General features: G+C 53.6%; 1 protein-coding gene across 3 annotated transcripts in view; it reads right to left on the reverse strand.

Annotated features, from left to right (window-relative positions):
• PPP2R2C (protein phosphatase 2 regulatory subunit Bgamma) overlaps positions 1-23,218 on the reverse strand; it is a 126,864-nt gene that overhangs the window by 33,873 nt on the left and 69,773 nt on the right. For all 3 annotated transcript variants that reach the window (XM_082727479.1, XM_082727481.1, XM_082727480.1), the window contains exons 2-5: positions 14,874-14,971; positions 12,649-12,814; positions 10,423-10,535; positions 5,731-5,908 (exon numbers count right to left, since the gene is read on the reverse strand). In XM_082727479.1, the coding sequence (XP_082583605.1) occupies positions 5,731-5,908; positions 10,423-10,535; positions 12,649-12,814; positions 14,874-14,971 (555 nt within the window). The remainder of the gene's footprint in view (positions 1-5,730; positions 5,909-10,422; positions 10,536-12,648; positions 12,815-14,873; positions 14,972-23,218) is intronic.

Consider the following 23,218-nt stretch of genomic DNA (forward strand, 5'->3'; position numbering starts at 1 on the left):
TGACAGCAGGTCAGGGCCAGTGTGAGTTGAGTCTGAAGTCCACCAGGCTCTGTGCTCCCTGACCCTTCCACCCTCCTAGCCCCCACCATAGTCCTCTCCTTTGTTCCCTGCATGGGGAACACGCTCAGCCCACAGGCGGCTGAGTGTGGACCGAGGTTTGGAGGCTCTGCCTGCCCCTCATCGCCACACCATCCCGCCTCATTTCAGGACCTGCTCCATCAATGGCGATTAGAAATTTGCTCGACCAAGGCTTGGCACGATGCAAGCTTCCACCATGAGAAATCGGTCAGGGGGTAGGAAAATCCATTGAACCATCTTCACAATTCTCCAAGTGCTAAAAATAAAGCAGTGGCCCATCAGCTGAGACCCTCTGTGCAATCTGTTACCTTTATTTAAAAGGCATCAAGTTCCAGAAAAATCACTCAGTGCTGCCTGTCTCCAATGTTGGTATTACAGGATGTGAGAAGTTGTTTCAACAGATGTGGACACAGCGCCGGGGAGGAAAGGGGCTTCAACAATCAGAGACGACATGGCAATTCTGAGAGCCAGCCTCAAAGACCTAAGGAGCTTCTGTTTAGGGGGGAAACACTGGCCACCTGGTAGGCCTGATTACTGCCAGGCCTTTCACAAGCATGACTTCTTTATTCCTTACAAACATCCTTTGGACGAGGAGTTTGGCTCATTTTACACTGGTGGAAATCGGTGGCCAAGGAGGTTACACAATTAATCTGAGCACAGGTCTGCCAGACCTCAGAGACCAGACCGCTGCTCATTTGTGCCTGGGGTCTCTGAGCGCCCCCCCCCCCCGAGCCCAGATTTACAAGAAGGTGTCTACATCCTAACACCACATGGACACTGGAATTCCTCCATCCAAAGTCGTTGTGTACAACCATTCCTAAGCACCTACTAAGTGCCAGACCCTGCCTTATGTATGGGGATACAGAGACGGCTCAGAGGGGGTGTGCCTCATCTCAAGCGTTTCTCCAGAAAATGGGTTGAGGAGGAAAAGCCCAGTGTGACCAGGCAGTGTGGGCTCAGAGGGGCTCTGACAGCCCAGGAGGCACACAGAATGGGCAGAGCAGAGGTGACCTGGTGAAGGAGGCTGTGAGTCACGCTTAAGGGCAAAGGGGAGCCAGCCAGGCTACAAGAAGGAGAAAGAACAATCCAGAAGAGGAATAGCAGAAGTCAGAGCACCTCTCCCCTTAATCCCCCCCAATAACATGAAGGGAACCCCAACGGCCTGAAGGTGTGGTCAGGCCTGATGCACAGGAGCCTGGGGAGGCGGGTAGGGGCCATTGCTGAGGGATTTGGACTTTCTTTAGGAATTGATGGGGAGCCACTGAGACCTTTAAGCCAGGGCCTGACATGCTCAGAGCAGAGGATCTGATGAGCCACTCTCCCAGCTCTGTGCAGGGCCAGGGGGGCTGGGCTGTGTAGGATCCAGGCAACGGGCCAGGCAGGAACCATGTGGCTGCAGTGGGGCCTTGGCAGGGATGGAAAGGAAAGCCTGATTCCAGAGCCATCCAAGGGGAGGAAGGAAAGGGCTTGGCACCTCCTTCCATCTTGGGGGCGAGGGAGAGGAAGGAGGTGCCTGGCACACAGACGGAGGCTCCATGAGCACTGGGCTCCCTGCCTCTCCATGCACAGCAGCCAAATCTCAAATTAGCAACAGAAAGGTCTTCTGAGTCCGCTTCTTCACTATCTGTTCGCACTGGTCCAAACAACACCCACCTTCTCTCCTTTATTAAGAATCTCTCAAAACCTTTGCTAGAGATCAACTCTGCTAGGGTGGAAAGTATTTTAAGAAGGTAGTTCTGCAGCAGGAGATTTTTGGGGGAATCTGAGCCTGAACCACAGTGCCCACTGGGGCAAGTCAGGATACGGGAGGGCAAGAGTTAAAGGACGGTGAAGCCCCTGGCCCAGAACACCTGGCCATGTGATTTGCCCAAATGGGGTCTCCCAATTTGGAGCCATTCCTCCCACGTTGGAAATGAAACACCTTTTCTAGTTATTTGATGGTGCAAGACCCATGTCGTGGTGGCAGCCCACGGTCCCAACACCTTTTCTGCCAGGACGCCGGCCTCCGCAGTGCAGGTACCAGGCTCTGCGTGGGGCCCCTGGGGCTCATCATACTGGTGGCCAAGCAGCAACAGGCCCCAGGGAGTGCCAAGTGCACCATGGCTCCCTGACAAACCGGTCTCAGCAGGGGAGGTTTCCACAACCACCGCACGGCCCAGGAGACTCCCCACTACCCCTCCACTTAGCCCACACCTGCAGCCCTGCAGATAAATGGGGCTGGAGAAACTATGCTTGGTGGTCTCCCAGCACCTGCCAGCTGCTTGCATGCTGGGTAATGTACTTGTTTATTACATGAATGGTTTACTGTCTGTTGGCTCTAGGAAAGCAAAGTTCTTTGTCTATCTAATTCAAAGTCAAAGAGCCTGACATACAGTAGGCACTCAATAAATACAGTGGTGAATGGCATGCTCTCCAGCATGTGGACAGGGCACAATCCATGTGTTTAAACGGGGCAAGGAGGCACCGCTGGTCATAAGGACTCAGGAGGACCGTGCCTGCCGTCCTGAGGTGGATCAACCCTCTCTTCTTGGTCACAACTAACCTGTTCCAATGTCCTGTGGCCACCTCAGTCTGAAAGATGGTTATGATATGGCCCACTGCCCCACTACTCCACTGCCTCCTGCCCACGGCCAAGCCCCTGCCTGCTCATTGCTGCTTCCCCCCAGATCTCCTCGCTGGGCTCCTGGGCTCCTGGGCTCCAGGCTTGCCTGCTGGAATCCAGTCCACCCAGGACACACACACACAGCTCTCCCACCGTCCTCACCTGCCACACCCTGCCTCGCCCACCCTTGCCCACCACAGCTTGTGTGGGTGCTGCCCTGCTCACAGCAAGGGTGATGTTCCCGACAGAGTCCAGAGGCCCCCACGGGCAGGGCCGATTTTCTTTCATTGTCCCTGTGTCCCTGGGGCTCAGCATGGGCCCGGGTCAGAAGAGGCACCAGGAATTAACGGCTAAATTAAAGGGAACACTATCCCTTATACAGCTGCGGGCTTTATAGTTTGTAAAGGGTGAGGGCATTCACAGTGTTACCGAGTTCTTACAGCAGCCCAGCAGCGTTAGTCCGGCCTGGGGCATATCCCCAGCCTGGTCCTATGACAAGGGAGCCAGAACTCCAGGAGAGTGGCCACAGCAGGTGGCCCAAGGGCAGGGCAAACACCCTGGGTCCAGGCCATGGAGGCCCGAGAGTGAGTCCCAGCTCTGCCCCCGTCAGCCCAGCCCCCAGTCTCCCTGAACTTCTATTTCTGCACTGCACAATGGGGTAATAACGGGCCACTGCATTCAGCTTTCACATCAACACCAAGGTCAAGGGAGACAGCAAAGGGAACATGGTCGAGTGCTAGGAGGAAGCGCTGAGGACAGCCCGCAACAGTCCCTCAAGTCCCGTGCCCACCCAGACCTAAAGCTGCCATGTGACCTATTTTGTTCTGCTAGGAAACTGGTCAAAACCTCAAACTTGGCAGGGGACGTCTCGATGTGACCCACCACAGGGACCCCCAACTGCTGGGACAGTGCCTGCTTTTCCCAAGGGGACCCCTATAGTGACCTCCTCCAGCACCCTTGATTCAGGCCTGACCAGTCAGAGCACCGTATCCCACCCCCACAATAGTCACAGGTTCAGAGGTGCCCTTGAGGCCCCCATCAGAGCCCATGGGGTGCCATCTGGGGGCTTGGTGGGACAGGTTACAGGAAACTGGTCTCTGTCCTCTTGGACTTTATTCTGGGAGGGCAGGGCATGTGCTGGTGGCCCCAGTTTGCCACCATGGGGCACCTGAGATAAGCAGAGAGAGCAGAGAGCAGATGCAAGAAAAGCAGAGAGAACCATCTAATGGCATTGTTTCAGCCCCTGGCTCCAGCTGTGCCTGAAGCCTTCTCATGATCCACAAGTCAGTAAATGCCTGTATTTGACTGAGTCAGCAGGGATGAGGCGTTCTAAGCCTTGCAGCCAAAGGAGTCCTGACCCACTGAAGCTCTCAGCACTGGGAACAAGGGCAGGGCCCACTGGGCTTTCAGCCTGAATGGAGCGTCAGGCAGATGCCCAGTCCAGCTCTCTCCACCAAGCCAAATCTGAGCTTCCATTCCTTCTGAGCAGCTCCAGCCTCAGGTTCTCCTTGAACTCTGGGCCCACTGCAATCCACTTCCACCCTCCTGGCTCAGAGCTCTCCACCCTTTCGGGGCAGGAAGGAGACAGATGTTTTCGTTTCCTGACACCAAGCACCAGCTCTGTGCTCGGCGCAGCTGGGAAGGGCTCACTGAACGCGCCCGCTGCAGTCCTAGCGGGGAGGGGTCCATGAGGCTCACAGGAAGCTGGTTACTTCCCAAAATCAGCGAGCTTAGGGGGAAGAGCGAGACTCTTGCAGAGGCTCACAGTGACCGCAAAGCCCCATACCCACCCGTGGGGCTCAGGGAAGAACATGTGCTTGTTCTCTGTTCCTGTGAGCCCCCTTTCTCCCTGTTCCCAAGGTCTCTCTGCCCAGTGGCCTCCAGCCAGCCCCTGACTCTCAGGGGCCATTCTGACCCTCAGAAGCCATTTGCTACCCTCTGTCTCACCTTCAAGTCCTCCAGACAGCTCCTTCCTGCTCCCACACACCCTCCCGGCCAGCCCTGGCTTCTGCTCTGATGGACACAACCTACTCGTGACCTTAGGTAAGGCAGCAGCAGTAGCAGGCAGGACGCCCCATGCTGGGAGTTCCTGGTGGCAGAAGCAGCCCGGTGCCCAGCACAGAGGGGACACTTGGGAGACTGTCAGCTTGCATGACAGTTCTGGGGTGGGGGGGGGTGCCTCCTACCCCGTTCCATTGCACACCTGGGAGGCAGACTTCACAAAAGGCAGCTGGACATAAAGGTTGGAGATGGGGAGTCAGGGGTTTGGGGTACCAGGTGCTGAGTCGGACACTTGCTATGTGTGAGCTCTGAGTGGGTTAACTTGGGCTCCCTGGGTCTCAGTTTCCTCATTGATACAGGAAGTCATGAGAGCACCTACCTTCCGGATTGTTGTGAGGGTGACATGAGTTGACATGAACACATGCTGAAGTCAGGCGCAGAGTCCCACTGTGTAGGATTATTATTACTGGCCTGCAAACAGTGACACGGTAGCAACCTGCCTGCTTTGTCCATGGGGGCTCCTCCCAGGCTTGTGCTTGTGTACCAAGTTCTTTCTTCACCAGCCAGCAGGGTCTAGAGTCCATCCTACTGCCCTTAGCTTGCCTAGATATAGGGCACCTCCAGGCAGGCCCCCCTCTGACCCCCTCCAGCTGGGCTCCTGACACCTCGACTATCCCCCTAAGCTGGGACCCCCAAGGCTGCTCATCACACACTCAGGCCCCTGCCTTGGGCTGCAGGGAGGAGAGTCCAGAGCAGCCTCCGTCTGACTCTCCAATGGGTTTGCCATCCCTCCTCTGGGAGGACAGACCCCAGAACTCTCTCTCCTCTGGGGTCCCCGAGGCGGTCCCAGAACGACAGGGAACACAGCCATCCAGAGAAGGCAAGGGGTCAAATATAACCCTCGGCAGCCATGGATTTAGAGTTTTCATAAATCAGTTCATCAGGATTCCAGATCGGGGCCTCACTTGCTGAAGAAACTGAATGAAAGCAGAACTGAGCCAGCACCCCCCTACCGGTAGCCCCCTGAGAGATGGTGCGGGAAAGGATACTGAAGCTCCTGTCGGTGACAGCCAGGTGCCAGAGGTTGATGCGCAGGTCGTCCGCCGACATGTACGTCTCACAGTCGCTGTTGACGGAGATGGAGTTGATGTGGTAGGTGTGGCCGTTGGCGAAGACCCTCCGTGGGCTCACCTCCACCATCAGATCCATGGGCTTCAGCACAGGCACCTGCAGGGGAGGGGGTGGGCTGTAGGATGATGAGGTGACGGGGGGATGGTGCAGGGGGAGGGGGGCCCAAGGCAGAGACGGCATGCCGGGGCTACACGATGACAACCAGAGGCCAGGAGTGTGCTTGTGGGTGTCCATCCTGCACAGGCTGGGAACAGGCAGCACCATGTGGCCAATATTCTTCACCAGCTAGCCCTACAGGAAAGCTTAGCCTCCCAGGATTGGTTCTGAGTCATTGAATAAGAGGCCAAACCCCTCAGTACCCCAGATTCCTCGCCTCTGAAATGGACTAAGAAGATACCATGGCAGCCCCCTCCATCGATCCACCATTTTTGTTCCCTTTTCACAAGGAAGTGGCTGCGGAGGCAAGAACTACATTTCCCAGCTGCCCCTGCAGTTGGCTGTGGCCATGTGACTGGTTCTGACCAGTAGGATGTGAGCACAGTGACACTGGGCACGTGGGCCTTCTCTACCGGCTTTCCCATTCCACTGCTGGAAGGTGAGGACCTGAGATTTTGGAGTGAAGGCCGTGGGATGGAAGGAGTCTGCGTCCTTGCAGGAGGGTCTTGTGTCCACCAGGAACACCGACCCTGGGCCTTCCCATAAATGAGCAAGACATTTCTGTGTGCTGCTCCCTGTGATGCTGGGATTATCTGTTAGGGCCACTGGTGTTAGCCTCATGCACACGAACTCCCGCCAGAGAGGGTGGTGTGAGGAGTCCCCAGGACAGCATCACATCCTGTGTCTTGGCTTCCCTCCATGACCTCTGCCTGAAACGATCACCCTCTTTGAACACCAGGTTATGCTGACTCGTCCTGCTACCTGCCAGGCTCCTGGGCCTGGGGCAGCAGTTACCAGGGAGAGTCCCAGGAAGCCAAGCTGAACTGGGCAAGGACACACAAGGGCAGACGGGCTGCCAGCCCTCGGGTGGGAAAGAGAAAATAAACCGATACAGAAGGGAGCACGTGTGTGTGTATGTGAGCAAGAGTTCACATAGCACAGGTGCTATGTGGAAAAATAAAACAGGTGCAGGGTCGGGTGACAGGGTGGCTGGAAAGGTGCCAGGTAGGAAGGGAAATGAGGAGGGATCGTAGGAGCAGGGCTGACGAAGGCTGTGGGGCTCAGACTTGGGCTGACATGGACCTGACAATCTCCTCCCAGTGGACCTCTCCTGATTGCCCGTCACTCTTAGGCTGGGCCAGGGGCTCCCTGGAGGGGCCACAGTCTATCATAGGCCTGGCCCCACGACGAGGCTGCTGTCGTATTCCTGCAGTGGCCTATTGTATTCCTGGGGTGCACCGTGTCTTCTCGTGTTCATCTCTGTATGACTGATGCTCAGCCCAGGATCCTGCACAGAAAGGTCCCGGGGGAATGAGTGGGCAGGTCAGTGAATAAATGAATGGGGTGAGTCCCTTGGGCTCCCCAGGGAGCTTGGTGCTTCAGTCAGGGTTCGTGAGCCTTAAATGTTCCTCCTCTGGCACAGCACCAGGGGACCCAGCACAAGCCTGTGCCAGCATGTGTGCCTGCTTGTGCACATGTGAGTCTGCATGCGTGTGCATGAGTATGGGTGTGTGCAAGTATGCATTTGTGCAGGTGTAAGTGCGGGCATGCACATGGATGTGGGTGTGTGATGCGTGAATGTGGGTGTGTGGGTATGCACATGTGTGAACATGAGTGTGGATGTGTGCAAAATCGGTGTGCATGCTTGCCTGGCTCTGAGCCATACTTGTGTCGCTGACTCTGGGCCTGAGCGTCTAGGAACTCTACTTGAGATGAGAGCGGGTGGTGTGACTGGGCCTCTGCTTTGCCCATGTCCCCCCGCCCCCCCACCCGTGTTGGATATTCTAGGCCAGCTCTTAATCTTCCTTCCTTTTCCTCAAGTCACAGCCACCCGCAGGTCCCCTGGACTCTCTCATGTCACACCTGTCTGGAGAAGGTCAGAGCATCACTGGCCCAGAAAAGTCTTAGATCTCAGTCTGCCTCCCCTCCTTCTGGCAACATCACTTCCCCTCCTGGCAGCCTTGGCCTCCACCCAGGGCTCTGTCATTTACTGCCATCCCCAAACCATATTTCAGAGTCATTAAAAGAACAAAGGAGAAGAGTGAAAATAAAAATGCCCTGAAGTTTTGGGTGTCTCATGATTAAAACGATTCCTCTCCCCAAACCCTCTAGAAGCCACAGTCTAATCAAGGTGAGAGGCAGGACAGCAGACATCTAAACACTAAGGACAGAACATCGTGGATACGCAAGGCCAGACTGCACAGAAACAGGGTGAGGGTTTTTCCATGGCTTGTGTAGAAACAGCTTCACAGAGGAGAAAGCTAATAGGGTTTTAAAGGATGAATAGGAGTTCACCAAATCAACAAGGCAGAATGACTCCGTGTCTTTCCCCCTGTGGGGCTGGGCACTCAGTCTGACCCAGACCACCTCTGAAACCCAGGGAGCTAGCATGGGACCCAGGGCATAGCAGCTGGTCAGTAAACAACAGTGACAGGCTCCAGTAGGAACAGCTTGGATTCAGTAAAAAACTGCACACGGCTGGGTGGCTTGGGAAACACAAGAAGAGACAAGGAAGAGGTGAGAGGAGAAAAGACCCAGATGCCCCTGTTCTTTCTCCCTTTCCCCTCCTCCAGCCTCAGCGGGTGGTTAAGGGTCATCTTGGGATGTGAGTGAGATACAGAGCAAAGTCTCAGATGCTGGGAGGGAAATAAATGGATTCCCGCGGGCCACCGGCTCTGCCGCAAACGCCAAGCCCATCAAGTGGTGATAATTGCATCCTTCCCCCCAGATGAAAGCCTCATAAACTTCCTGGGGGCTGGGGGAGACATGGGAGGGAGCACGTCACTCCCATTACTCAATGTGGAAGCTAATTGGCCTCCTGGCTTTCTCAGAATTTATTTGCACAATTTGCCAGTCATTTAGAGGCTGATATGCTTAAACATTTATTTCTTCATCTCGGGACCAACATTGATTACTCTTTCATATTTACGACGATTCCCTGCACACGTAGTCAGCGTATACACTGAGCTGCTTCAGGGAAAGTGAGTCCTCATCCCCATTTTGCTGGTGAGGAAACGGAAGCATGGGGCAGGGCCCTGCCTTCAGCCGCCTGACCAACCACAAGTGGACCTGGGAGCCGTTGGGGAGCCCGGGAGAAACGCTAACAGCCCCACGCCAAGCCTCGCCACTGTCCTCCCATTCCCAGTCCCCCGGGGGAGTGGTGCACACTCAGAGTCATGAGTTGGTCCCCCTCTCCCAAGAGGACAGGCAGCTTGTGCGATGTGACCCAGGCTTTTCCGATCGGCCAAAACTTGGAAATTGGAGCTGAAGAGAGGTACCTGTGAGGCTCACTCATGGGACTCAGGCCGCCTCCTCAGAGCCAAGCTGGTCCCAGGAACAGGAGACACTGAGACCCAATCCTGCCCCCAGGCTCTTTGTTTCGCTGAGCGCTCCCCATGCCCCAAGCAGGGCTGGGCACAAAACTGGTGCTTAGTCGGTGTGCAATGTGTAAATAAGTCCAAACGAGCCAGGCGTCAGCATCACCTTCAGCAGACACGAGCAGAGCCCTGCCATGTTCCAGGCTCCGTTCCGGAAGCAAGGGGCAGACCAGGTGGCCTGGCTATGCTCCCTGCCTGCTGGAGATGGACAGGGACAGACTTCTACGGAATCTTCTCGCAGGACACCACTGACCATCCCCACTGCTCTCCCGGAAGGCTGGGACCTCGCTCCCACATCACGGAAGAGCCTGGGATGCTGATTCTGGAGCCAGACTTTCCTGGGTTTGGATCCTGGCTCTCGTTTCGTCTGTCAGACGGTGTTGATAATCATGTGTCCTGTTTATAGGACTTTGGGGAGGACTGAGGTACCATGGGTTGAGTGCTTGGAAGATTCATGCTGGCCACGGTGCTTATGCTCGTACCAGACCATGAGTCAGCGGACTCACGGAGGCTGAGTGCCTCCCAAGGCCACACCGGCAGCCAGTGGCCCAGGCTGGACTGGAACCCAGATCCTGGGACTCCAGAACACTCTCCACTGTGTCTCACAGCCTCTGGAAGAAAGAGGAGTTCTTTTGCCTTTTAATCACGTGGGAACGAGTGTTTGCTTTGGCATGGTCCCGCAGCTGAACCTTCCCAGCCTCTTTTCAAACAGCCCTCTTTCCCTCTGAGCAGGCGGCAAGAATCACCTATTCCAGGCCTCTCTCGGCCCTTCGGCAAAGGGCTTGGAATCCATGAAGTTCAGCCCATGGGTTCTCCAGGACACGCATCACCCCACCTCATCCCCACATCACTTCTGAGAGAAAGAGAATGAATGGCCTCTGCTTAGCTCATGAAGAGCCCAAGGCTAGAACCAGAGAAAAGCCTTCAGCCTCCCCACAGGGAAGCAGCCCAGCCAGGACCCGAACCCAACGCTGGCTCAAATCTCAAAGGCCCCTCAAGTCCTAAAATCTCACTGTTTCACATATGAAACCCACACTGCTTCTGGCTTGCCAGAACCTCCCGCGTTCCACATCTTACCTGCAGTGACGTCACCGTGGACAAGTCCTTAAGCTTCCCTTCTTCATCTTTCAGGTTATATCCCTCAGGCCTTTTATCTCGTTCTGTGATCTTCCATAGTTTGATAGTTTTATCTTTCAAAACAGAGCAAATGCAATGAGACGCATGACTAACACCAGCACGGAGCACAGTTCAGGAGATGGGGTGGCTGGGAATTCCAGTCGTGGAAACCCATACAGAAACAGGGTCCAGAAACTAAAGTACTTTGGAATGCTGAGCCCCCCACATTGAGAACAGCTGTTCTGGAAAGTCCCACAGCTCTGCGATGGACTTTATGGGAATGAAGAACAAACTTCTGTTAAACCACACAGACACACACACACAGAAAAATAAATAAAAACATAGAGCGAAGCAGACTGCTGGCCATGCTGCAGGTGGGCCTTGTCTAATCAGTTGAAGGCCTTCAAAGGCCTGACACGCCCTTCCCCACCCCCGAAGAAAGAGAGAATTCTGCCAGCAGGTGGCCTTCGGACTCAAGCTGCAACATGAGCTCTTCCCTAGATCTCCAGCCTTCCACGCAGCCCTGCAAATTTTGGGTTTTCCAGCCCCCACAATCATGTGAGACAACTTAAAATATCTCTTTCCATATATCTTATCTGTATGTACATGTGTATCCCTACCTACACAGCTACACACCTACACACACGCACGCGTGCACACACACGCACACACATGCTTATCATATCGGTTCTGCTTCCGGGACTGTAGCCAAAACAAACGGCCTTCTATGCGGGAGAAGGAAGAGGGAGACAACTGCCATCATCAAACCCTTGTAGGTACCAGGACATGCCTTTTGAAAGGGTGCAGGTGGAATTTAAACCCAGGGTCAAGAAGCTCCTGAAGCTGACCTTCCCTCCAGAGGGACAGGAGGAGAATAAAACATCCCACTCCCACCGTTAAAGGAAAGGAGCACGCATGTGCAACTCCCTGGCACCAGCCCTGTTCTAAGCCACCCTGGGGCTTTTCATCATTTCGTCCAGTCAGCGCCCCCACGAGGCAGGAATAACCATGGCAACGCAGATGAGGAAGTGGCAGGGCCGGGATGTGAACCACACGATGGACTCCTGCCTGAGCATGGCCCAGGGCCAGGCACCCTTAGGGGGCTTGGTCCTGCACTGGGCGCAGTGAAGGATGAGAGCAGCAGGAGCCCCAGAGGGCAGGCCCGGGGTCAGGAGGGGCTGGCGGGGGTGGGAGGCAGCCAGGACTGACTGCGGGAGGGCCAGCAGGCTCGGCGGAGAAGTCCGCAAAGGCTCAGTGGCAGGTGACATGCACTGGAGGTCTGAGGGAGGAGGAGGGGCTGGCCAGGTGAGGGGCAGACAGGGCGGCCTTCAGGCGCAAGGGTTGGAGGGGTCAAGTCCAAGCAGTCTCGAGGATGCCTGAGCCGCTGCACTAAGTCTGGGCTCTGTCAGGGAGGACAGGTGGCATCACCGTGTGAAGCTCACGCATGCTGCAGCAGGGCTGGCTGGCCTCAGGGTCCTGGCCGTGTGGCCTCCATGTCACCCAGACCACAATCCGGGGGAGCTGTGTCCACCCCGCTGCACAGGGGAGGGAACCGAGGCCCAGGGAAGCAAAGCCACTGCCCCAAGATCACAGGGCTGGGACAGAGTCCAGACTTGTCCTCCCACCACTCAGACACCACTGATGACAGGGGCGAGAGATGCAGGAGGGTGAGCAGGGGGACACCGAGCCTCGGGCCCCAGCATCCAGGCCCTGAGTGGGACACATCGAAGCAGGAGTCTGGCCAGGAGCCTCCCTGGAGCCTGGGCGGGGGTGGGGGAGTGGTGCATGCATCCTCCCTGGGGCAGAATGGTCAAGTGTCCAGCCAGGCTTCTGAACCCGTCCTCCTGCGGCTGCCCACCTCATGTTCTGAGTGACAACCCCACCCAGGGGTGCTCTGGGATTCCAGAAGTTAGGTCTGCCTCCTCGGTTGGGAATGCCACGCTCCATCCACCTCCCAGGAATAGTAATGACAGAGTTGCCCCCGACCCAGCCAGCTGAAGCAGTGCAAACAAGCCCCACACCCCCCACGGGCCAGGGCAGAGGAAGCCACGAACCTCATGGCTCGGAATGTTCCCACCGCTCAAGATGCTCTTTCAGAGCTCTGGGGACCTAGAAGGATACTCAGTCCAAGCGAACTGGGAAAGAGCACCAGAGAGCCGGCGCCCCACCCCCACGCACGCCCCTCACCGTTGGTGGACAGCAGGGAGTGGGCGGCATTGTGCTGCGGAAGCCACTTGATCTTGTTGATTTTCTCCTCTATCTCCAGACTCTTGAGATAATCGAACTCAGGCTCATGGCTCTGGAAGGTGCTGTAGACGTCATACTCGCCTTGGCTGTGAGGCGCATTTTTACTCTGCGAAAAAAGCCAGACAAGGGGGCGTGAGCTCCGGGCCCGCAGGGGCAGGGGTGAGGGGCGTGCTGACCACCAGGAGCCCGTGTCCACCAGGGCTGGGCGATCTGACGTCAGGGTCGAAGGGAACTCTGCATTTTAAATGACCAATGACTTGGCGCGTGGCTGTGGCGAAGCCCCATCTCCTCCTCAGTCCAGCAATCAGAGTGGCTCACATTTACTAAGCACCTACTATGTGCAGGGTGCTGAGCTAAGTCCTTCTCCCTCTCTGTCTTGTTCTATCTGCATGACCCCTCTGGAGTGGGCACAGCCATTCTCCCCCATTTTACAGATGAGAAAGTGGAGATTCGGAGGTGAACTGACTTCTCCCCTCAAAGGCCATGCATCCCTCGTGCGTCTGAGGTCTGTCTGACACCATGGCCAAGGCTCTGGTCTGCTCTTCCAGTCCAAGTGTCCAACTTGGTCCTGACTCATGGGATGCATGCATCTTGGAGCAGATTTTCACACAGAGGTAGAATATTCTGGAATGTCAGACTGGGGCCAGGCCATTATCCCCGCGGCTTTCCTCCATGGGTCCATCCTGGCTGAGGTAACAGAGCTCCCAATAACAAGGACCCTCGTGATAGGGCCCTCCAAACAGTGAGGTGGGGAGGCGTCGTGGGCACAGGACTGGCCTTCTCTGTAGACATGTTCAGTGGACATGGTGATACAAAGCTTCAGCCAGACATGTAACCCGCCCGGGAGCAAACAGAGACAGTCAACCAGACAGAATTTCAAGTTCCTGCTGATTTTTTCTAAAAGCATCTATTGCTATATTTATACACCTGTCCTGCTTCTGGCAAGCTACTGTGTTTTTGCCTCTAAGTCCCTTCAGCTGCCATGAGCGCTGTCTATGACTAAGGTCACAGGGACCAGAATACAGAAAAAAATTATGGGAGAAAAATTCCAAAGTCGAGAAACGTGCATCTACCCATTTAATTTTCTTTCCGCAAAAAGGAGGCTTGGCTTTGCAATCACCAGTGGGCGACCCGGGTCCTTCTCGTGAAATCGGCATGCTCCGGCCACAGGCCTGTGCTCAGGTAACCAATTTTCCGCCGTCTGTTTTTCACTAAGTGTCCTGGCTAAGTTAGGTCATACCCTCCGAGCTTTGGTCTGCCCGTCTGTGACGTGAGGGCTCTTACAGCACCTAAAGGCCCCACTGGGGTTGTCGTGAGAGGGGTTACGGCGGGAGGGAGGGAACACAGAGAAATCAGACCTTGAGGAACACTCTGGAATGGAACGGGGCAGGGATGTATCTGCAACATCTCTCCTGCCCCTTCATCCCTCTCCTCCCTACTCTCCCTCTCAACCCCCCCCCTTCCTCACCCCTTTCCTCTCCCTTCATCCCACTTCCCTTCCCCTCTCCCTTCCCTGTCCTCCACCTCCTTGGTGCGCGCCCTCCCGTCCTCAGCATCGAACCCTTGCATGTGTTTAGTGTGTGGGTCACCCCTCTCCGAGGCATGGTGTATGTGACAACACACGGCCTTGGTTTCGGCCCCTGGTCTTTGCTCACTAGCTGGGCAACTTCTCCAAGTGTCCTCATCTGTAAAATGGGTGTCGGCCCCCACCCTCTGAGGTGGGCAGTGGAGAGTCAATGACAAAAGTGTGTAGAGAACATAGCAAGGTAACCGCACATAGTAGGTACTCAACAAATGGGGGTCTTTTATCATGATGTTCTCATAGCGGTTCAGAAACAGTGCCCCTAGGTGGGTTGTTCCAGGCCACCCCTGTCTGACCTGAAATTCTGCTGGACAGCAAACCTTGTAAGGGCGAGGCCTGGGGCTCAGCCAAGTCACCAACCCCAGCCTGAAGGCAGCCCCACAGCTCCAGAAAATGCAGTCTTCCTGTACCCCCCACCCACACCGCTGGCCGGGACACCCAGGCAGAGGGCAGCAATCAGAGGCTTAACCCAGGGCCACAGCTGCCCCTGCCTGTTCTGAATGTGTCCAAGTCCAGGACAGAGCCAGCAAAGGCCCGGGTGGGGTGTGGCACCCCCTCCCACCACCACCAGGTCCCGCCGCACCTCCGGTTCCCGCTGGAAGATGACAACCCGGCCACCCTTGTCGCCTGTGGCCAGCAGCTCTCCGGTATGGTTGAACTCAACAGTAGAGATGATATCGGCTGTGGGGAGTAAGGAGAGACAGGAAGGTGTGGCTCATTAGGACCCCAGTACTGTGCAGCTCAACAGAATAGCCCCCCCCTCACCAGAGCCTGCATCCATGGGCTGGGCCACCATCCAGAAGCAGGGGCCCGAGGGTCAGGAGTACTAACGAGAAGCCGAAGGTCCCCCTGTCCCCTCCCCGCTGGCTATGGGATGGAGACTCGTTCGCAGGCTTGCTTCCCTCTCTCTCCTTCCTGCTTCCTTCCTTCTTGCTCCTCCTTCCAGAAGCAGCTTGGGGGTTTCGTGTGCTGACCAGGTGAATGGGCCACAATCTGACGCTAGCCCTACTCTGGGGTCCACTGGGGCCAGCTATGGTCATCCCTGCCCCCCATGAGTTCCCCATTGGAGGGACCCCCGTAACCTTCACGCATTCCTGGCCTGGACTCTGTAGGCACCAAGTCCAGCTTCAGCACCGGAGACCTACTCTCCAATAAACCACTGCTCTAAATATAGCCCCCACTCCAATCTCCCACAGCGACCTGAATCACGGCGTGTCTCGGCCCCAAATGCTGCACTGGTCCCCCAAACCAGATGCTGTGCCCTCCCAAAGCCCTCCTGGGCCGCCTCCCCGACCAGGTGGTGGCAGTTCCATCCTCCCCTGGCTCAGGCCCAAGCCTTGGAATCTCCCTGACCCCTTTCTCAGTCTCCCTTTCCATGGGCCGTGTCCCACCCTCCTGGACAGGCCCACCCACATCTCCCCGCCTCTCGCCTGGAAGATTCCAACAGCCCCCTAAAGGATCTCTTTGCTTATGCTAACCCCAGCAGAGCACGAGGGAGCCTACCCGAAACCCTCTGAGTCAAATCCCCATTTGACCTTGGAGTAAAGCGATGTGTCAGAGGGGTCTAAAGCTTGAGTAGTCTGCAGTCCCCAGAGGCAGAAGCCCAGACCTTGGCCCTTCTCCTGCACCTGCACAGAACATGGCCCTGCCTCCCACCCTGGGCTGGGCAATCTCCAGCCCCCGCCCACCGCCACCACTCCCCAGCTCTGGGTTTGGCCACGTGATTTGCTCTGGCCTACGGGACACCATCAGATAAGCCACCATCCTGTCCCTGCCAGAAGGACCTGCCCATGCCAGCCCAGCGGTCTCAGGAGGGGGAGAGGAATGCAGCAGAGTCAGCCCCAAGCAGGGCCTCTGCCCACCTGCTCGCCCAGCCCAACCCAGCCCAGATGGCAGGATCATCAGGTGCTCAAGAAGAAATTGTGGTTGATTGCCACTGAGTTTCGTGTTTTCCACTTGGTAGAAGATAACCCCTCTCACCCCGCCCAGCCTCATCTTCCCTCCTGCCCACCTCGCTCTTCCACTCAGACGGGGCCCCTCGCTGCTTCTCAAAAGTACCTGCTATGTCTTATCTCAAGCCCTCAAGTGATTTTCACTTTCCTATTCAATAAACACCTTTTGCTTTTCCAATCAGTGCCCGTTACAGGCAGCTTCTGGCCTGCACTAGCCTTCTGAGCCTAAGTAAATGTCTGTTTGACAACAAAAGAAATGAAGAGAGAGAAGGTGGTTTAGAAGTGGGATGATGAGCTGGACTTTCCATAGACCACGATAAAAGCACATTTCATTAAACTTAGAAAAACAAGACAAGGAGAGCAGCGGATGGGAATATGTAAATGCTTGCTGAGCACGGAGCGGGGGCATACGTCAGGCCCTCCCCGAGGCCATCCACCCTGACTGAAGAGCACAAGCACACTGGACCCAGAGCCAGAGCCCAGCGGAGCCGGGGTCCCGGACAGCAAGGCAGCAGTCCTCGCTCTTCCTATTAGCAGCCCCTAAGGGGCAAAGAGCAGGATATAAAATTGTGTATAAAATGCTTTTAATTATATACACCAGTGATCACAGCCGTGTTAAATGGCAAACACACTGGGCAGAGGGAAGAAAAGCCGAAAAATGACTACCACCCCCCCCACATTAGCAGAGGGTACTTTGGGGTTGCTGCGATAAAATATTTTTGTTTCTTTTTCTACTTTTCTACATTTTCTCAATTTTCTGTAATGAAGGTAATTTTTAATAGCTTTATTGGGATACAACTGATTTACAAAAATGCACATATTTAATATATACAATTGGTGAGTTTGGACATATGCATAATTGATATTGTTTTTACGACGGAAGAATAACAATGCTATTAAATTAAAATGCCAATGTGACCACTGATACCCAGAGTGAACGCAGTCTATAAATGCTGGGCGGTTACCACAGTAACAGACACTAACGTCTGTAGGCAATTTACAATTTATGTGTCAGTTTCACACACTCGCCTCTTTTGAAACTCACGCCAGCCCCTGAGGGGGATATGGCTATTATTTCCATTGGCAGCTGGAGAGATGGAGGACCCTGCACCGGGGCAATCTCCTGAGCTGTTTGAGGGCCAGTGGAAGTCCTGGGTTGGAGTCTCAGCCCCAGCACCTTAGCTGTGTGGCCTTGGGTTGGTCACACCACTTCTCTGAGCCTCAGTTTTGTAGCATGGCCATAACAGAGCCTGCATAGGGTTGGAAGCTCCAGTGGGACCACGGGGTGTGTTGGGGAGAAAGGATCACAACTCTCAGGAATGAGGAGTTACCAAAATTAATTGGACAGAAAACTAAAGCTCCCTGTCATCCTTGCTTCTGGCCTCCACAGACTTCCTAATGGTGGGCTCAGAAGTGAGCAAAATGAGTGGTAGCTCAACCTTACTAGGAAGGTTTGGGGGTCCTGACCTCCAGCCCTGCACTGGTCCCATCCTGGGAACACTTAGGGAGTAAGCAGGCCAAGGCATTGCTTCCTCGGACTTTGGGGCTCCTGAATGTTTCACATCTATTCACTGCTACAGGAAGTAACTTCCAGGGCTTACCCTAGGAAAGGTTACCTCCCCCTAGAGCTAGAAATCCTTATCAATAAAACCCTGAATCAGAAAGTCTATTCTCTCATCTTGGAACATCTGACACATCTTCTGCCCCAATACCACCTCCTCCAGGAAGCCTCCCGGAGAGTACTGCTGCCCCCATTTCAGTGGTCTCCTACAACAACAGTCTAATGCCCACTGTGTGCCCCTCATTGAATGTGGACCCCTTCTTTCATGAGGGTGTCCGTATCCATGTTACTGCTCATCTTGACCATGGAAGGAAGCCCAGCAGTGCAGTCAATAACATCAGCTCACATGTCTTACGTGCTTATCAGCCAGGCACTGTTCTCAATATCTCCATAGGAGCTTTCACTTCTGCTAATAGCCTGGTGGCTCCTGTTGGATCAACTCTCTCACCAATCACAACTACAAAGCCTCAGCAGAAAAACAATAAAACATAGCTACCTGAACACAGCTACTGTGAAAACACAGCTCAGCAGAAGAACAATAAAAAAAGCTACCAAATGCAGTTGGAACCTGCAGGAAAATTAGCAATCACTCACCCAGTGAGTAACTATCATGGCTTTTAGTCTGGGAACAGGCCCCAGTCTGTGCCATGTAGCCGTTGAAGCTCAGGTAGAAAGTATTACACTTAAGGCTCAATGAACCAGGTGACAGAGGCTGGGGAAACCATAGTAGTAGACAGAAAGTGAAGTACTAAATTCTAGAAAGGGGGATGCCTGAGGGAGGTCCCCAAATACAGCACATAAACTCTGCCCAAATCTTTGGCCATAAAACATGCATACCCATGACAGACTCCAAGCATCCCAGCTAAGGCTAAAAGAAGTGAACTGGAGTTTGTCCCCATCTCCCCAGAAATGGGGTTTGCCGTTGGAGTCAACCAAGTTAACTGCTCACAAATACAAAATAAAACAAAAATGCTCTTTGGAGGAATATACTAAACATCTAGAATCTCTACAATGCTATCATTCATAATACCCGGGATATAATCCAAAATTATTTTGAAGACACACAAAGGAATAAGAGCACATTGCCCATACTTAATATAAGGATAATTGACAGAAACTAGCTATGGAATGCCCTGGATGTTGGAATTAGCAAATGAAAAAAATTTAAAGTAAGAATTATAACTATGTTCAAGGATGTAAAGGAAAATTTGCTCCCACTGGATGAAAAAAAAGGCATTTCAACAGAGAAAGAGAAACAATTTTTAAAATAACCAAGTGGAGGGGTGCCTGTGTGGCTCAGCTGTTGAGCATCTGCCTTCAGCTCAGGTCATGGTCCCAGTGTCATGGGATTGAGCCCCTCACTGGAATCCCTCTTCAGGGGGAGGCCTGCTTCTCCCTTTCCCATTCCCCCTGCTTGTGTTCCCTCTCTCACTGTCTCTCTCTGTCAAATAAATAAAATATTTTTTTAAAAATAACCAAATGGACATCCTATAACTAAAAAATACAGTATCTGAAACAGAAAGCCATTGAATTGCTTAACTGAAAATTCAAGATGTTGGAAGAAAGACTTAATACACTTGAGAGAAAATAAATTGAAAGAGGAAAGAACAGATCTTCTGGGATCTGTAACTCAACATCAAGTGTATAACATACACATAATTGGAGTTCCAGAAAGAGAGGAGAGAGTTAGTAGAGTAGGAGAAAGATTTCAAGGAATAATGACTGACGAAATCCCCAGTATGGGAAAAGACATCAGTGCACACATTTAGGAAGCTCAGTTAACGCCAAAGAGGATAAATACCAAGAAAACCACACCTAACCATTAAACTGCTGAGGACCAAAATAATGGTAACATTTTGTAAGCAGCTAGAATAAAACCATGTTACATTCAGAGGCATCGGGACTCAAATGAATGCTAATTTCTCATCAGAAATACTGGATCCAGGGGTGCCTGGGTGGCTCAGTCAGTTGGGCGGCTGGCTCTTGATTTCAGCTCAGGTCATGATCTTGGGATCCTGGGATCAGCACCATATTGGGCTCCATGCTCAATGGGAAGTCTGCTTGAGATTGTCACTCTCCCTCTCCCCCTATGTCTCCTATGGCTTGTGCTCTTTCTAAGATAAACAAATCTTAAAAAAAAAAAAAAAAGATACTAGAGTCCAGAGTCCAGAAGATGTTCAAAGTGCTGAAAGAGAATTTAAAAATCTGTGAACCCAGAATTCTGTATCCAATGCAAATATTCTTCAAGAATGAAAAGCAAGTGAAGACTCAGTTAAAGCTTTCTGTGGACCAGAAGACTAACCTTGGCACAATCCTGCTGTCCCCTCATCATTCTATCTTTACAGATAAGGACACTGGTCACTAAGAGGTGAGACACTTGTCCAAAGTCACACATGCAGCAGGACCTCTGCAGTGGACTTCTGGCATGTCCCTGCACCTGTAGCATAGAGCCTCAGGGTGCCACTGGCTAAAACCTCAGGCTCAGGGTCCCAACTCAGCACCAAGTGAGGTCCACCAAGCCCGCCCATGATTGGTGGGTGCTTCAAGTCACCCTATCCTGAGTGAAGAAAAATCCCATGAAAACCTATGCTGTCTTCCACTTGGGAGGCGTCCCCTCTGCCTTCTGCTGCAGCTCTGGGGAGTCCCCCAAATGGCAAAGCAGGGTTGGAAGAGGCAGCTTGGACCATGGCACAGGGGGACACCAGTCAACTCCCTGAACTGGGCACCACACAGCTCTCTGGGGAATCCCAGAGCTCTCTGGTCAGGAAAGCCAGAAATCCACACTGTGGTCCAGTATGGGCTTAGGAAGAGGTCAAAGGTGGTGTCCGATATAACCAGCCAAATGACAGGTCCACACTGGGACCAGAACAGGTCACCGTAATAGTTAACCCTCCTGCTACTTCGTGGGAGCCGTTCTAGCACTTAAACATACAACACTAAATTCTCTTTGCTACCAAAAGCTGGAGTGATGCCACTGTCCCCATTGTACAGATGAGGAAACTGAGGCACAGAGATTACTAACTTGCCAAAAGCTGCCGGCTTGGTGTGTAAAGAGCCAGGACTCACTTCTACGCAGGCTGGCTCCACAGTCCTTGAACTTGACACCCAGCCTGGTGCTTCTCTGGATGTTTAAAGGAGTCAGAGGTGGGAGTGGGTGGGTAAAGACACTTCCTGGGAGAAAGCAGGAACTGAGGGGAAGGTCCCCACTCACCCGTTCTCTCCCCAAGCCTAGCGACACCTTCACAGAGCTCCAAAGTACAATTCCTGAAGGCAGGGGACCCAGGCCTGAGACTGGGAAAGCCGGGTGTTGGGGTCTGGCTCTGCTGGGGACACAATAGCTTGTGTCCACGTGCTTCCTGGGGACAAGAGAGAGCCGGCATGGGTCATGCTTGTCCTGTCTGCTGGCTTCCTAGAATGGCAAGGAGAATGCAGGAAAGGGAGAACACTGCACCCGGGGGCCAAGGAAGACCACTAGATACACAGCTGTGACTAAGTCAAGGGTTCTGTGAGGAAAGATTTGGCAGGAGACTTCCGGAACAGCCAGGGAAGGACCCACAAGAAAAACGGGCAGTTGTATCCACCTGCCTTGTCCACCCAGAGCAGACAAAGCCACAAGAAGTAGGAGGTGGCCCATCCAGTGAGTGGGGTGGGTCCACAAGACCCAGCTCCAGCCCCAGACCCACTGCCGGCCTCCAGCACGAGCAGGAAGGGGTGCAGAGGGGACATGCCAAGCCTGCTTCGGCCTCTGGACTGTTACCTGGGACAGGACAGCTGCTACCACATATATGACAAGGGGGCACTTAGCTCCCTGAAGGTGACCATCGGGGCACGGACCTGTCCAAGGCCTCATCCAGGGCAGGGAAGACTACCTCCCTAAGGCCTGATGAAGGGGAGGAGATACCACCCCAGAGGGCTGAGCTCACCGTCCACGCCTGCCTCCGGCACCTCTGCTCTCGCCTGGGCACCAGCACCCAGCCTGACAGGGCTCCTGGCATCATGCTTCTGCTGAACCTCTGCCCCTGCCGCAGAAGTCCAGCTCCATGTCCAAGCAGGTCTGCAAGAACCTGGACATGGCAGGGGTGGGGGAACAGCTCCCAGGCTGCAGGCAGAGGCTGGGTGGGGACAGCTGGCTGCTGTGGCCAGCTCAGGGAGGTCTCCTTGAATGATGCCGGGGTCACCTGGCCAGAGTACGATATGAAGGGGCTGGTGGGCTGTTTGGGAGGGTCTTGTGCAGTGGGCCCCCACCACCTCCCATCCTGTGGTCAGCTAGCCAGAGCCGGGGATGCCTAGAACGTTTGGCTCACAGAGTGCCCGTGAGAGAGAGGGGTGGTAGAAGGAGGCCTAGGGTGGGGCTGGGTGCTGGGCTGGTGAAGGCTGTCACTCCATGGGACGGTCATTATCTAGCAAACGGGAGATCTGCCTTCAAATCCCAGTCTTCTGAGCTGTGTGTGCTTGGAAAGCACGTCATCTTTCTGAGCCCATTCAATCATCTGTGAAACAAAGATGGCCATCCACACCTTCCACAGTGGTTGAAAGTGACCTGACGTCACCTAGCATAGGATGGGCACTGGGTAAATATTAGGTTATGGTCTTAAGGAAAAATATTGGCTAGAGTTTGGTGTTTTTAAGGTAGAGTGTTGGATAAAAGAAAAAAAAAAAGTACAGAGCTTCTGTTTGAGATGATGAAAAAGTCCTAGAAATGGGTTTGGTCACACAACAGTGGAAATGTACTTAATGCCACTGAATTGTCCACTTAAAAACGATTAAAATGATACGTTTTATCTTGTGCATATTTTACAAGAAGAAATTTCATTTATTTGGGCCCATCCAGTGACGCCAAAAAAATTTTAACTTAAAAAAAAAAGAATAGTTAATTTAATTTAAAATTTTAATTGATTTTTAATTAATTTGAATTAATTAAATTTAATTTTAAAAAAGAATAATTAAAAAAAAAGAAGTGAGCACCTACTGTATCCCAAACACTGTTGCATACAGGGGTGCGGTCCATATACGCTCCCCACAGGAAGCTCACTCCCTATGGAAGGGCACAACCAATAAGCAAATTTTCATATAAAAATACATCATTTTTCTGGGGAGGGCATGAGAGCTAAGATGAAAAATAAAAATAAAGGAGATGGAAGGGGCCGGAGGTGGTGTTTTAGTTGGGGAAGTCAAGGAAGACTTCCTGGAGGAGGGGCATTTCAGCAGTGGCCTGAGGAAGCCACACAGATATCAAGGGGTAGTAGCAGGTGCAAAGGCCCGGCGAGGTAGGAATCAGCTTGGTCTGCTGCAAGTAGGCAAGGAGGAAGCACGTGCGTGAAGGTGATGGGAAGCAGGAAATGAGCTCAGAGTGGTGGGCCAGGTGGGGAGGTCTTTGGGGGAAGCAGGCCAAGGTAGGACTCAGGATTTGATTCC

Source organism: Mustela nivalis (assembly GCF_964662115.1).
Source record: "Mustela nivalis genome assembly, chromosome: 4".
Taxonomy (NCBI): domain Eukaryota; kingdom Metazoa; phylum Chordata; class Mammalia; order Carnivora; family Mustelidae; genus Mustela; species Mustela nivalis.